Source organism: Haliotis asinina, chromosome 5, assembly GCF_037392515.1.
Source record: "Haliotis asinina isolate JCU_RB_2024 chromosome 5, JCU_Hal_asi_v2, whole genome shotgun sequence".
NCBI classification, from domain to species: Eukaryota; Metazoa; Mollusca; class Gastropoda; order Lepetellida; family Haliotidae; genus Haliotis; species Haliotis asinina.
The window spans coordinates 47,177,371-47,192,105 of record NC_090284.1 but is presented as its reverse complement, the minus strand read 5'-3'; the positions used below and the strand labels follow the sequence as shown (position 1 = coordinate 47,192,105).

The 14,735-nt window shown below is 38.4% G+C and overlaps 1 protein-coding gene across 1 annotated transcript in view; it reads left to right on the top strand.

Annotated features, from left to right (window-relative positions):
- Window positions 1-1,912, top strand: part of LOC137284210 (sphingosine kinase 1-like) — a 30,923-nt gene extending 29,011 nt beyond the window's left edge. The window contains exon 6 of the mRNA XM_067815939.1: window positions 568-1,912. Coding sequence (XP_067672040.1) covers window positions 568-1,541 — 974 coding nt within the window. The 3' untranslated portion in view covers window positions 1,542-1,912. The remainder of the gene's footprint in view (window positions 1-567) is intronic.
- The last annotated feature ends 12,823 nt before the right edge of the window (window positions 1,913-14,735 follow it).

The window sequence follows — 14,735 nt, the reverse complement described above, 5'->3', positions numbered from 1 at the left end:
TAAGATAGTCACAGCGCTAAGATCGTTTTGTGAAAGTGCCTCCTATATGACACATGGCTACAGTCCTTGGCCCACTTACACAAAGAGATCTTAGTGCTACAACTGTTGTAACTCCCATTCTCCAACATCGGCTTAAGATATTTGTAGCGCTAAGACCGCTTTGTGCAAGTGGTCCCAGGATGCCAGTTCAGAGAGTCAGATGAGCTTCAGCTCTTATTTATTTACAGTGGTATATTTTGCCTCACCACAATAAACGTGGTAAACATTTGCAGTTAAGTATGACTAAGTAGGATCCAGTGCTTCCATGAGTAAAAATATTACATGTACAAACAATCCTTTCATTCAGGGGGCGGTGGGGTAGCCTTGTGGTTAAAGCGTTCGCTCGTCATGCCGAAGACCCGGGTTTGATTCCCCACATGGGTACAATGTGTGAGGCCCATTTTCTGGTGTCCCCCGCCGTGATATAGCTGGAGTATTGCTAAAAGCGGCATAAAACCAAACTCACTCACTCACTCACTCACTCACCTTTCATTCAGTTTGTCTTTTCATGATCAATTTGATTTTCAGATTTACGCTCGTACAAAGGAAGAGTTTCATTCCTCCCAGTTGCTGAATACAGTCACAAGGTTGAGAATGGAGAAACTAAAAATGCTGTTTTGACAAAGATCCGTAGATTTTCCCTCCGTAGTAACAGTAACAGTAAAAGTACACTAAGTTCTGGCAGCAATGACAGACTGTCTGCGTTTGGCTCCCAGGACCTTGTCAGCTCGGATCCAAACCTCGGCTCCACCAACTTGAACGGGAGCATGGGTGTGGTGAACAGCAGCATGACCGACCAAGTGCTGAACCTACAAGAATCTCAGGAACATTCCACTCTGACCGACTCTGCTAACAGATCCAGCATGGACATCAGCGGGGACTTCTCCCCAGACAACAACAAAGGATGCGGAGATGCCGTACAAACACTGGAACCTGTCAACGGTACGACAAACGGTCCCTTCATGCATGGAGCATCCGGTGGTGATAATAATCAGAATTTGGGCAATGATGTCAAATTGGAGAGGAGTACCTTAACAGCCTCAGGAAGCCACGGTGATATTGAAATTGAGACAGAAACGGTTTCAGCCAAGAAATCTGAAACCCATGGTATGTCTTATGCTCTTCTGCCACCTCTAGATCAGCCGGTTCCTGACAATTGGGTTGTTATAGATGATGGGTTCGTCTTAGTAAGTGCTTTATACCAAACCCATCTTGGTAGTAAGATGCTTGCTGCACCTCATGCACATCTTAGTGATGGGTTTATGTACCTTATGTTTATCAGAGACGGTATTCCACGTAATATGCTCCTAAGTTTGTTTCTGTCTTTTGGTCAGGGCGGACATGTAGATTCTCCCTATGTGGAGATTGTCAAAGTTCTAGCATTTCGGCTTGAGCCATCTACGACAAGCGGGAATATTATGATTGACGGTGAACGAATTGATGTGACCCCTCTCCAGTGTCAAGTTCTACCTCAGATTAGTAGAATTATGGCAATTCAGTAATCAAGACAGTTCCTGAAGTACGATAGATGATGTCAAGAGGGATGATGTCAAGATGGATGTTCATTGTTAATAGCAACTGCCATGAAACCGCCAAGCTGTAGTGGATGCCATTAGTGTGTATTTATTCCAGGTTTATGTGGACCAGATATACTCAATATACTCGTAATGTGTACTGGAAGATGACGCACAGGTTGCTAGTTTGTGGAGAAGAATACACTAGCATGTAGCTGGATTTATTATAATGTATTTCATGACTAGATATGCATTATTGTGTATTGCAGCTAAATACATAATGCATCATGATGCATGTCAGTGGGTGTATTAATGTTTTTTGTTTCATTTTTGAAGCATATTTTGGATAAATGTGTGATATTGTGACTAAATGAAAGCATGGTTGAACTTAATATGGTTTTTAGTGCATAATGGCTTGATATGCATCATTGTTTATGTTATGTTGGCTGAAGATGCTACAGTGGATCATAGCTATGTTGGCTCTGCTCAACATATTTGGGCTTGAGGTGCACCACGGACAGATATTGTGTCTACACAATATTGTGTAGATGATATTTGTTAGATGTACATTGAATTCAGAGTTATATGTACGTGGTATTTGATCTTTACATCACTAGATATGCACTGTTGTATGTATTATGTTGGCTAAGATGCTATGTTGTATTGTTGATGTCGGTTAAGAGCGTTGCATTGCACAATGGAACCAGATGTACAGATAGTGCATGATGTGACTGGAAGTGCATGATATGCTCTAAATACACTACAGTGCCTAGTATATATTGTGTTTGCCATATTAAGCGCCATGGGTGGTTGGAAAATTTAGCAGTGTGTGTCAGGAGGGGAAGGGTTGGGCTCTTGAAACCATGCACATTAAGTCAAACTGTTGGCAGAGATCCTGGAGGAGTGAACAGACTCTATTCAAATACTATTACAGATACAATTGCCATGAGAGAAGAATAAGGCAATGTGAAATGTTTAATACAGGGACTACCATAACAAGAGTGCCGCAATGGAGATTTGTTGACACTCTTTGAAGTACATTGTCTTACAAGTACAGTACATGCCTTCTGCTTATGAAAAGTAAATATTCAAACACATAACAGTGGGCTGCATAGAAATTTTCAGGCTCTGAACGTGAAGAACAGGCTGTTTATATAGATGACATTTCCTTTCAGTCTAAGTTAATATTTTCTTAGTATTATTTATTACACTCCTACTGAGTCTAGCGAATGCTAGTAGGTCGCATCTGGTAGTCTTTGAGACCAAAATCTCGAAAGTTGACATTCGCACATACCTTCTGAACTTTTACCTCAAAAGATTTGTACCCAAATGATTCTGAATGCTATTTTCCAAACTATAGCCTCTGGGTGATGCATATGGAGAACACCACACAAGTAAATTAACAGTTGCTGAAAATAGTGTTTTGGTAATATGCAAGGACGTCAGCTTGTGGAAATATTACCTAATGGTAAGCTTGTCAACAGAAACCCCAAAGTGTGTGTTACATACTGCAGGCCAAATAACTGTGTATTATGCAGATTTTCATTTGTTGAGAGATCAGTGTCATTGATTGGTGAAATATGTAAGTCCTGCTGAACCTGTAACAGTAGCTGTAATTCGTGGAATCCATTCGGCTGTCTCACATTTAATTGAATAGTCATAGGTCGCCCAAAAGTTACCTGACGCGACCTTCTACTAAGATTTGTTAGACTCATTGTAGGAGTATAACGAATAATACTGAGACTAAGTTTACTTGGACTGATGTCATTTGGTCTTAAACCTAAATGCTTAATATGACAAAGACAGCTTGGATGATTGTTTGTGTCTGCAAGACTTTGCAGGTGGCTGTGTGGGTGACAACAAGTGTTTGGCCAGTGGAGGCAGTAACTTACTGCAAAAAACTACTTAATGGTTGGTAGTGAAAAAGCTTGTCTGTGATCCAGGTCATGACTGGAAGAATTTAGAATCAAATAATCTGGTAGTGGATGGCTTCTTTGATCAGTGTCATGTGACTGATCATGTGAGAGTCATGTGACTTGTAATACACCTGACTTGCGAGATGTCACTGTTCAAGAAGTGTCTATAGATTTATTACCCTGGGTTTCAGTGTGTATTTATGCAAATGAAATTTATTGATTTTTTAAAAATACTTATATATTTTCCAGAGTCTATGCAAAGATGAAACATGACAGATGGAACTTGCACAAATCCTTGTGAATGATGTTTCATGTACTCATGAATGTATGATTGTAGTGTTCAGAAACTGAATGTCTCAAATTCATGACATTTAGTTAAGAGTATATGTACATTTGTTAGACTGTAGGTGAACACCGTGGTTGTGAATGTATTTGATAATTGAATGGTCAGTGTATTTAGTGAGTGTCCAGGTTGGGATCCCTACATGGGTACAATGTGTGAAGCAAGTTTCTTTTGTCCCTCACCATGATATTGCTAGAATATTGCGAAAAGAGCTGTAAAACTAAACTCACCTCACTCATTCACTTTAACCAGGACGCACAAGAAGACTGCACTCTGGGTCATCCAATTGGTGGTTATCACTCTTAAGCTCAGGGTCAAGGTCAGCAGCATCAGAGGTCAGGGTTCACATAGTCCCTGGTGCTGTTGTAACTAGTGATGTTAGTGTAAAGTTGTTCAAAACTCCCATACTTTGACACAGACTTACAACAGATGCTAAGATTGGTTTGGATAATGAAACCCTGTTCCACAAACATTCCTAGCAAAAAGGCAAGCTTAGACCCTACTAACAGACAGACTCAGTGCAACGATAACTTTGAGGAATAGGACTCTGAGTCCTGTTAACTTAGTTTATATTGGTGGTGTTTGAGAGACAGATTTACTTGTAAAAATATAAATGCTCATTTGAGTTTTGTTATGTATTTAATTCCATATAAGACCAGATCAGTTTTGTTTTATGTTTTACTGTTTTTTGTGCTCAGAAAACCTAAAGACAGGAAGGAAAAACTAAAACTAAAATCACCTGCCAAAGTTATTTTCCTTTTATATACTAACAGTATTTTGCTTTTTGCAATTTATGAAGTGTATAGGGGGCAGAATACAATAAAAAAAATTCTTGTAAGTTCTTGGCCAGTAAAAAACATTAGGGATTTTCTTTTTTTAAGCGGGGAAAATTGATTTTAATTTTTTTTTCTCCTCTACTAGAAATTACATGACTGGTTGATTTGTCAAACAAGAATTAAAATTGACCAGGCCTAAAAGAAACATTCAGAAACATGGCTTGAGTGTGTGTAAGGTGATACAAGCTTCCTTTTTTTTTCATTTATGTTGTCACTTTGACCCATTTGTGATCAGTACAGTTGTTTGTATAAACTGTATGTATTTCCATATTTTGTATGGTTTCTAGTACTGCAAAGATAGGCCTGAAAACAAGCAGTTTTGTTGACATTCCATATTGACCAGCATGTATTGACACAATGGGCCAAAAAATATTTTGTTTGGAATCATTAAATCAAGGTCAGGCTTAATATCAGTAACTTATGTCGTATTGTCACTTCATCGGGAAAAAAAATATTGTCATGCATGACATAGTACAGCACCAAGCCGTATCAGAAATCTGACGTTCTGGTTGAATTAACAAAACTGAGTGCCCATGACAGACAAAGGTCTTCATATATTAACTACAAGTTAAAATCGTACACAAGGTAGTTTATAACTGATGAAGATAGTGGTGTAGCCAAGTGGTTAAAGGGTTTGATTCCTCACATGGGTACAGTGTTCAAAACACATTTCTGGTGTCCCCTGCAGTAATATTGTTGGAATATTGCTAAAAGCAACATAAAACTATTCTCATATACTCCTAAGTGCAGAGTTCTTGTGTAGGGATGAGAATTGTCATGGAATTCTGTGAATTTGATTTGCTCGTATCTGGCATGGGAACGTGCAGCCTCCAAGACGAGGCAGGCCATTGTTCACTCATTGCCATTCTCATCCTTGCATATTGTGAGCATGTGTTTGGGAGTTGAACTTTAGATCTTCAATATATTTATGTTTCTGTACATGTGCCTGTGTGTAAGTGAGATGTCAGTGTTAGGTTGAATATATTCCTGACTATAAAACAAATGCTACAAACACTTTAAAGTCCCATTTCTGACATTTAAAATGCTATCGATATAAATTTATATCCAGTGTAACACTCAAAGTGAACTGATATTATGTCTATTTTTGTACATTTTTATCTTCTACGTGCAATAATCTCTATCATGGTGGACCAAAGGACGGAAACATAACCATGGAGGTGAAGTATTGCATCACAGTATTATTTGGATGTGATGATGCATTACACAGATTGTTTCCTTGTTAATTGACTTGTTAATTGATTGTTAATAGACTTGCACACAAATATATGCTACTCTTTCAGTTATCCCCACCAACAAAATATGCAAAAATTAGTGTTTCAATTTCATAACTGAAAGTAGCTGCTTGGAAAATATACTGAGGGAAACAAATAAAGGAACACCACTTCATTGCAGTGTTCCTTTATTCTCAGAATTCCTCCCACAGCTGGTGATGAAAACTGGAAAATATCCAAGAAACGTTTAAATGTTCTTGTGTTCCTTTATTTGCTTCTTACTTTTTGCTTCATACCTCCTTTGAAATATTTAGTCGAGAACATTTATGATTTGATGTGCGCAGGTGTCTTGAGTCTGAGGTGAGGTAGGGTAGCCTAGTGGTTAAAGTGTTCGCTCACAACACTGAAGACCCATGATAGATTTCCCATATGGGTACAGTGTGTGAAGCCCCTTTCTAATGTCCCTTGCAATAAAATTGCTGGATTATTGCTAAAAGCGGCATGGAACTATACTCATTCACTCACCAAGAATATAACTGTTATGTATGAAGCCAAAACATTCAGCTTCAAGTATTGTCTGTTACAGCATGCTTATTCATTTTGCTATTAAAAATTTCCCTCAATTAAGGCCACATGTCATTGCTTATGTACGACATGCAGGGAGGTGCTTTATTTTGTACATATATTTTAGGTAGGAGGAGGGGTCATTCACATTGTACATTCTCTCTCTCCTTCTCCTTTGTTTTCTACCAGAATGGTAAAAATCTGGTTTTCCTCACATATGGAACACTTTGTTTAAAGTTGCATTCACAAACACTCACTTAGGGTAGTGATCTTAGTAGGAATCCAGCTGTGTTAAATTTTGCCAAACTTTTAATGCTGTGATGATTTGGGATGCCAGTTGCTCAAGAAAGGTTGTTAAAAACAATGTCAGGAACATTTTATTCATGTCAGTTTGTAGACCTACACGTATGCTGCTACTAAGAAGTTCAAGGACACTACATGTCCTCATCATCTGTCTATAGTTAACCAGTCATGGTCAGTACTAAATAACTATACATTAGGCCAGACCAATTTTATCTAATTTTACAGACTTTTGTCCTGAGAAAACCTATAAGAAGAAAGGGTGGGGGGGAATAAAATCACCAATCAAAGTTATGTTTCTCCTAAATACTCAACATATATTACTTTGGGCAATTTATCAAATGTATATGGGGCAAAAGTGATCTAAAAAAAAATTGTAAGTTTTCATTTTGGCCAATAAAAACAATAGGATTGTATTTTTTTGAGTGGGGAAAATTGCTTTTTTTTTAATTCTGGAAAATATTATGACAGGTGGATCCATAAAACGAGAAATAGAATTGGTCTGGCCTCATTTGAGAAAATGTAGAGCTGGGTAACTTCCTGCAGAAGTAGTGATGTTGTGAGAGTATCGGTACAGTTTATTCTAGTACTTAGGTTTAGGGGGCGGTGGGGTAGCCTAGTGGTTAAAGCGTTCGCTCGTCACGCCGAAGACCCGGGTTCAATTCCCCACATGGGTACAATGTGTGAGGCCCATTTTCTGGTGTCCCCCGCCGTGATATTGCTGGAATATTGCTAAAAACGGCGTAAAACCAAACTAACTCACTCACTCACTCACTTAGGTTTAGGTGATGATCATTCCCTGTATAAGCATCCCTCTGTTAAAACATGTAGTGTGTAGGATGTATGTTCTTTAACTACAGGTTTGGTGGTCAGCCTCGCTGAATTGTCCGACACCTGTCATTGTGTCCCAGTTGTGTATGTTGGTGCGAATGCTGTTAATCACAGGATTGTCTGCTCCAGACTTGATTATTTACAGACTGCTGCCATGTAGCTGGAACATTGTTGGGTGTGGCTTAAAACTAAACTCCCTCACTCCCTATAATAAACAAACATTGAAATATTGTTCCATTTGCCTTTTTCATTTGATTACATTTGGTTGCAAAGTACATGACATGCCAGCCTTATTTTCAAAGTCTCCTACACCGTTATTATTGGAGATCTCACTGATTTGTTTTGCTCAAAGATTGTTCCTAGGTGCCTGTGCCTGTGCCTGTGATTGATGTTTATGTATGATGTATAACTTATTTGTTACAGCTTGTAAGTTTAGTTTTCAGATGCAGTTTTGGTCTGTGTTGATGTTTTTAGTTTAGTTGGTTGATATTTTGTTGCATTATATGAGTTTTTATGTTTAGTATTGGCTTCCTGTGCACTTCCATGTATATGATGTGATAAAGAAGAACGTTAGGAACTGATTGCAGGTGTTGACGAGGTCTTATCTGTATGATCCCAAGGGAGTTGAGATTGAAAATATGACGTGCTGTTGTAATGGACATCCAATGATCAGGGGGAAAACAAAGCACCTTTGAGCAGTTGAACTGGTGGAGTGGATGTCAGCGCTATACAAATGACTAGTATAATTATCTCATCTCTTATACTTTCAGTCACACAGTTCCTGAAGTGGTCACACAAAATTCAGTAGAAAAAAGAGTGTTGTATAAACAAAGCATCGTTGATCACTGGATTGTCTGACTCGATTATTCACAGATCGTGCCATATGACTGGAATATTGGTGAATGTGGCGTAAAACTACAAACCAACAGTAACAGATATACCTCAATCATCTTCATGCTCTGAACCCCAGGTGTAACATAATGAGGATACAGTGACATGAATGTTGTCATGATTCTATACTGGTGTGACATATGTGACACATTTCTGAGTGATTGAGTTCATATAATTGTCATAATCAGGCAGTAGTACGTTATTTAGCCTGAACTAATCAATACTACTAACAAACAGGAATAGAAACGCATGGCTTCACAAATTCATTTTTGTCAAGCCTGATTGTGTCTTCACAATTCAAATTATGTTTCAAGTATATTTTCTGAACAGAGTTCCACCATATAACCTTGCTCATTATTAGATAGAATCCATTTATGCTCTCTCTTCCAATGTCATCTGCAACTGAGATAGCAGATGTTTTTCAAATGTTCATAGTGAAAATGAACACCACTTGTCAAACAAGATAAATCAGGCCTTGTCCACATAGTTTGGAAGGTGTCAGTAGGGTAGCTTAGTAGTTAAGCCTTTTGCTTGTTATGCTGAAGACCTGGGTTTTATTCCCCATATACTGGTAGGTAAAATATGTAAAGGCCATTTCTCTTTTTCCAAAGTTTCCATGATATTGCTGAAATATTGCTAGAAGCAGTGTTAAACCATACTCACTCATAGTTTGAAAATGGTCCATTTTGAGATTTTGTGATTGATTTGAAATTAAATGAGACTTACATGTAAGTTGAAGTTTGATTAAAAATATATGAAACTAATCTCAAATAGAGGGATCATGTGAGATAGCGACAGCAAGATCAGAGTCAGACTGTAAGCATTTGAAACCTGAACCACACAGGATGGGTGAGAGCTACTGCACCTTGAGTGGGCATGTGATCCTTCTCAAGAGTAGACAATGGTGTCTGTGGAGAACAGAGCTGTTGAAACTGCTTGTTCAAACAAGGCTTTAATGTTCCATGCCTGTGAAGGTGGAGCTCAGTGTTAGCGATGAGGGAAGATGAGCAATCAGCTGCAGCAGCCAACCTGGCGAGACTACTTACAATTAGCTGGTCATGAGCAGGATCCTTGTTCTTCACTTTCAACAATGTATCAGCCAGCTGTAAAGTAGGCACCGAAGCTGTGACAAGACATGTTTGCAGCTTCTACATTCGACCTGGTCTGTGCTTGTAAGTGTCCACATATCACTAGGTTAACTTTGCTCACCAGTATCATTTCACAGCTCTTGGGTTTGTCATAAGCCTGACTCTTGGCTTTGATTTTTCATCTCCAAGCCTTTGGACCATCATTTTGTTCATGGCTGCAGCAAGTTTAGGATTGATAGGGTGTCTGACCTGCAGTATAATCCCCTAAAAGAGATTCAAGCATATCCTCCTCCTCAGCTGTATCGCCCAACCCCACCTCATCATGCATTGATTTGAGACAAGTCAGGAACTGAGGGCGAGGCCAACGCATTGTCCACATCGCTCATTCTGGAGCATGAGTCCTCAAACAGATTATCAAAGTCTGCTTCACAGTTAGGAGGTCAACTGATCTCTCAGCAGTGTCAGGACATGTGTTCTCAAGTCTCCGAATTTTCACCATTTTGAGACTGGGCTGAGAGTTTCTCAGCCCTACTACACTGCAGCAGCCTTGTAGCTGTATCTTCGAACTGACACATGGAAGCAGACATGTCAGCAATCAGTTGCTTAGTTGGCATGTTTTGGGTCATCATCTGCGACAGCCTAGACGGTCTTACCCCAGCGGGGCGACCAGCCACCATATTTGGAAAGTCACTTGCAGCACTGCAGGGTTTGCCTATGTGATCTTGCTCTTTGTCTATTTGGGTCTTAGAATACTGAACACTGGCAGATTTAGTCCCCTGGCCACTGTCAGACTGTGTGTACATTGCAGATCCAGTGAGGATTTCTCCCAGTGAGGGTTTATCCAAGTCAGGTACTTACCTGGTGCCATCATCTCCAGGGGCCAAGATCTGGTGCCGGACTGGCTTCAAGCCCTGCTGGACATTTCAACACCCAAATGGTAATTGTATCACTTCAACTGGAACTCATTAATCACACTGACTGATCTTGCTGTCTCTATTTCACGTGATCACATACTATGACATGATTGGTTGAAATGGATGAAATGGATGAAATATTGTTAAACTGCCAGACCACATTACATGGTATAGAGAAATTCAGATATATTTTTTCATAGATAGTTTTCAGTGCAAGAGAAAGAGGCAGACTAAATTGTTTTATAGTTTCTGTAAAGTAAATTCCTGAAGTAAAATCAACAAAAAATACCGATAAAATTTATTCAAACCTCTTTGGACGTATATTTTTAGGTTTGTTAAACCTGGGTTTAGATTGTCAATCTAATACAACTATTTTGAAAGCTGTTAATCTTTGCCTGTTACCTATTATCCAAACAATGACATTGACATCCACTTCATATAATAAATACATTCATTATACAAGGCCAAGACTGTAATATACACTGACTACATAATTGACTTAAATATCATGGTTCTTCAATGTGAAAAGATTTAACATTCATTCATCTAAACTTGATGTCTGGCATTTCCTTTATATTTTATCCTGCTCATATGTTACGTATAATGAAATTATTTTTTCACTTTGTACACAGATTTATTTAAAAAGCTACTTTCTTAATCTATTTAGTATATAATATGTACTAAATATATGGTAATGGCTTCATTGTGTTCAGTCATGTTATTTTGTGTGATTTGGTTTATTAAAGAGTCTACTTGATATTTGAGTGTTGTTTTGTGTTGTGTGTGAAGTGAAAGGACACCACAAACTCCATAGGATGTTAAGCAAGCCCTTGGAATTGAATGTCTTTTACACAAGACCTGGGGTGGTGGGGTAGCCTAATGGTTAAAGTGTCTGCTCATCATGCCGAAGATCCTGGTTCGATTCCCATAAAGGTACATTGTATGAAACCAATATTTGGTGTTCCTCCAATTTCTGGAATATTGCTTGAAAGAGGCGTAAAACCACACAAACACTCAAACATTACCAACAACTGTTTCATGTATAATTTGTTTATTACCCAGTTCATATGCACCAGTAAGGTCACAGACGGTTGGTCAGTTTGTAAGTATGATATGTATTTACATATTATAAAAACTGTCCTTGGCATAAATAATCTGAATAAAGACAGCCACTAACAAATATGTCATGCTGCCAAAGGACACATTAGGATGTCAATTACAAACATTTCTGACAAGTGTACTGCATAAAAAATGGACTGAGGATCACACGAGTACCACATCCATTATACATGAGTGTATACAGAGAAGCAAAAGTAACCTGTTAGATATTTAATATACCATGAATAAAAACCTAAGCGCCACCCAGCATATTTTTCAAAAATACAGGTTGGCACATAGGAAATGTTTCAGAAAAATGGTATAACGTAACTGGTCAACCAAGTCAGCGAGTCTGACCATCTGATCCCTTTGTCACCTCTTACAACAAGCATGGATTACTGAATATCATTCTAATCTGGATCTTCACAGGTTAAACAGAACATAAAAGATGGTACTTACTGTTGCTTGGCATTTAGTGGACAAAACAAGGGCAGGTCAACATCAAGTTGGAGCGTGTCTGAACAGGAAATCCATGGTCAACTTTGGCATGATCTCTCCGTAGGATTAGTGTAAGCACTATAGATCCAGCATGCAAGCCCAGACTGGTACAAGTTCATAGATATGTGCATGTACATTGCTATATGTGTGGAACAGAACTTACCCTCACATCCGAACTCTTGTTTCTTTAAAGATATCGATATTTTTCATTTTGGTCAAAGTACAGCTTTAGTAAATTTTGCGACTTCTTTTTACCTCAAACACCAACACTAAACTGCCTTGGTTGGTCTAGACAGGTGGTCTGATCAGTACACAAAAGCTTGTTGACACTAATCCTACTGAGATATGCCAAAGTTGACCACAGATTTCCTGCCAAACTTTATATATTTACTGTTCTGTAATCAATGAATTCATATAGGTAAGTATACTTGAAGTCCATCCTGACAGACCATACCCATGTTACTTTGAAATGTACCAGTACAAGACCATCTTGAAGTGCAAGTGACCCATCAATATGGTTCTGAGCCAAGACTTCTATTGACATATGAACTAAGAATTAATGTAATGTAAACACAGCTTGGTATTTCTCTGGTGTTAATGGGCCACACCATTAGGATGTTGTTCAGTCAACAAAGTCACCCAACAACCCACACCCAATCCATTAAGTCCTGCTGCATGTATTGCTGTGGGCTATTTCACCCCAGACTTCCCACTGAGGATTGGTAAATTGCACGCATACATATCACACTTGATCCCTTAGTGAACTCTTGTTTGACCAGATCTTGAAGTTTATGAATCATACAGATTCTGAAATACCTATCTTTTCAAACACTGAAAACTCTGAATAAAACTGAGTGAGTGAGTATGGTTTTACACCACTTATGGCAATATTCCAGCAATATCATGGCAGGGGACTCTATACAATAGCTTCGTATATTGTACCCATATGGGGAATCAAACCAGGATCTTCAGTGTGATGAGTGAACACTTCTGAATATACTGATCCAGACACCAACAGATCAACTTCTGAAAGTATCCGTGCTACCTGTGTCTTTAACTCAACTTAACACCTGCCAAACAATCTCTATGGAACATGACTGTTCAGATGACAACTAGAAACTCATATTCCCAGGATGCTGCGATTGTGTGAAACATTTACACTGAAGCGGTCTACACTAACCACGATATTTCCAAGGAAACTTATTTACCTCCTGCAGCTTGGTTAAAACTAACCATCTGTTTCTACCAGGAAACTAGTAGGACACTTTCTTCCTGATTGAAGTCAATTGCTTTATCCATGGTGATGTTACTCTGTTACCATGGATACTACAACAGGACATGCTGATGTATGTATCAGTACAGGGAAAAAAAGTGTGTCCTTGTATATTATTTCCTGGTCTGATAATAATTCACAGGACTAGTCACACACTAAAATCACACTGTGAGCATTCATTAACATTTTGTGGGCATTTTCAAATCTTTGAACCAATTCATGCAGATATTTCCTGTTGAACAAAAAATACAACTTTTTTATACTTGCAAAATACATTTTCCCTTTATTGCATGTGTGTTGTGGAGTTTAACATACTCAAAAGAAGCTAATTTCTCCTGGCATATTCACCAAAGTTATGTGTTCTGTAAGTTAGCGTGGTAAGGTAGCGTAGTGCTTAAAGAGGTCGCCCAACACGCTGAGGAGCTGGGTTCTATTCCCTACATAAGTACAATGTGTGAAGGCCATTCCTGGTGTCCCCTGCCATGATATTAATAGAATGCTGCTAAAAGCGTGAAACTAGACTCACTCATTTGTTTGTGTACTTAATCAGGATTTCCACATTTACTTTTAACTTTAAGGAATTACATATTATGTCAATCCACCTTTCATAGCTACATCTGTGAAGGGAATGTGATCTGTAATACAAGCCATTGATGAAAGTTTGAGTACAGCTGATTACATTTCAACTGTGAAGTCATTTTCTGATTTGGAAATTTGACACAAGGTGATACAGTATTGCAAAAAGTGTTTTATCAGCTCACCAAGATGCAATCAAAAGAAGTAATACATCCACTGAGCATTTCCAGTTGTACCTTCACATGAATACACTGTAAAAGACTGTTCACTGATGCTGAAGGTTATTTATTATCTATCATCAAGACTTTGGTTGTATCACAGTACCACGGAGAAGCTGGTGAACTGAATCCCATAAGCCTTTTTACCATAACATTCAAAACATTACAGTTACTTTCTAACACAAACTCCTAATACAGTCAGTCTCATAGGTTACGATTGACAAAGCTGATACTAACGATGCTAAAATCATGTATTGAGGAGAAATACATACTTGAAGCAATATGCCACAGTACATGTACAACAATATAAAACAATTACTTAATGAATGACAAGGAATCCTAATAAGACCAAGGCACAACTCTCGCTCCTTCCATGTAAACATAATAAAATATCACAGACAGTCAGAAGGCAAATAAAACTAGTTGAGCAATATACATCTCAAAGTATAAAATCACTTTGATCATCATCATAGATCAAACATTGTCCTGACAATATTAATCCCCTTGTAACATGTAAAACCCATTGTTGATTTTATAGCATAATGTGATCACACTTCTGGCTTTTGGCCACTTTTTCTAAAAAGAATATGGCAGTCCATGAGTG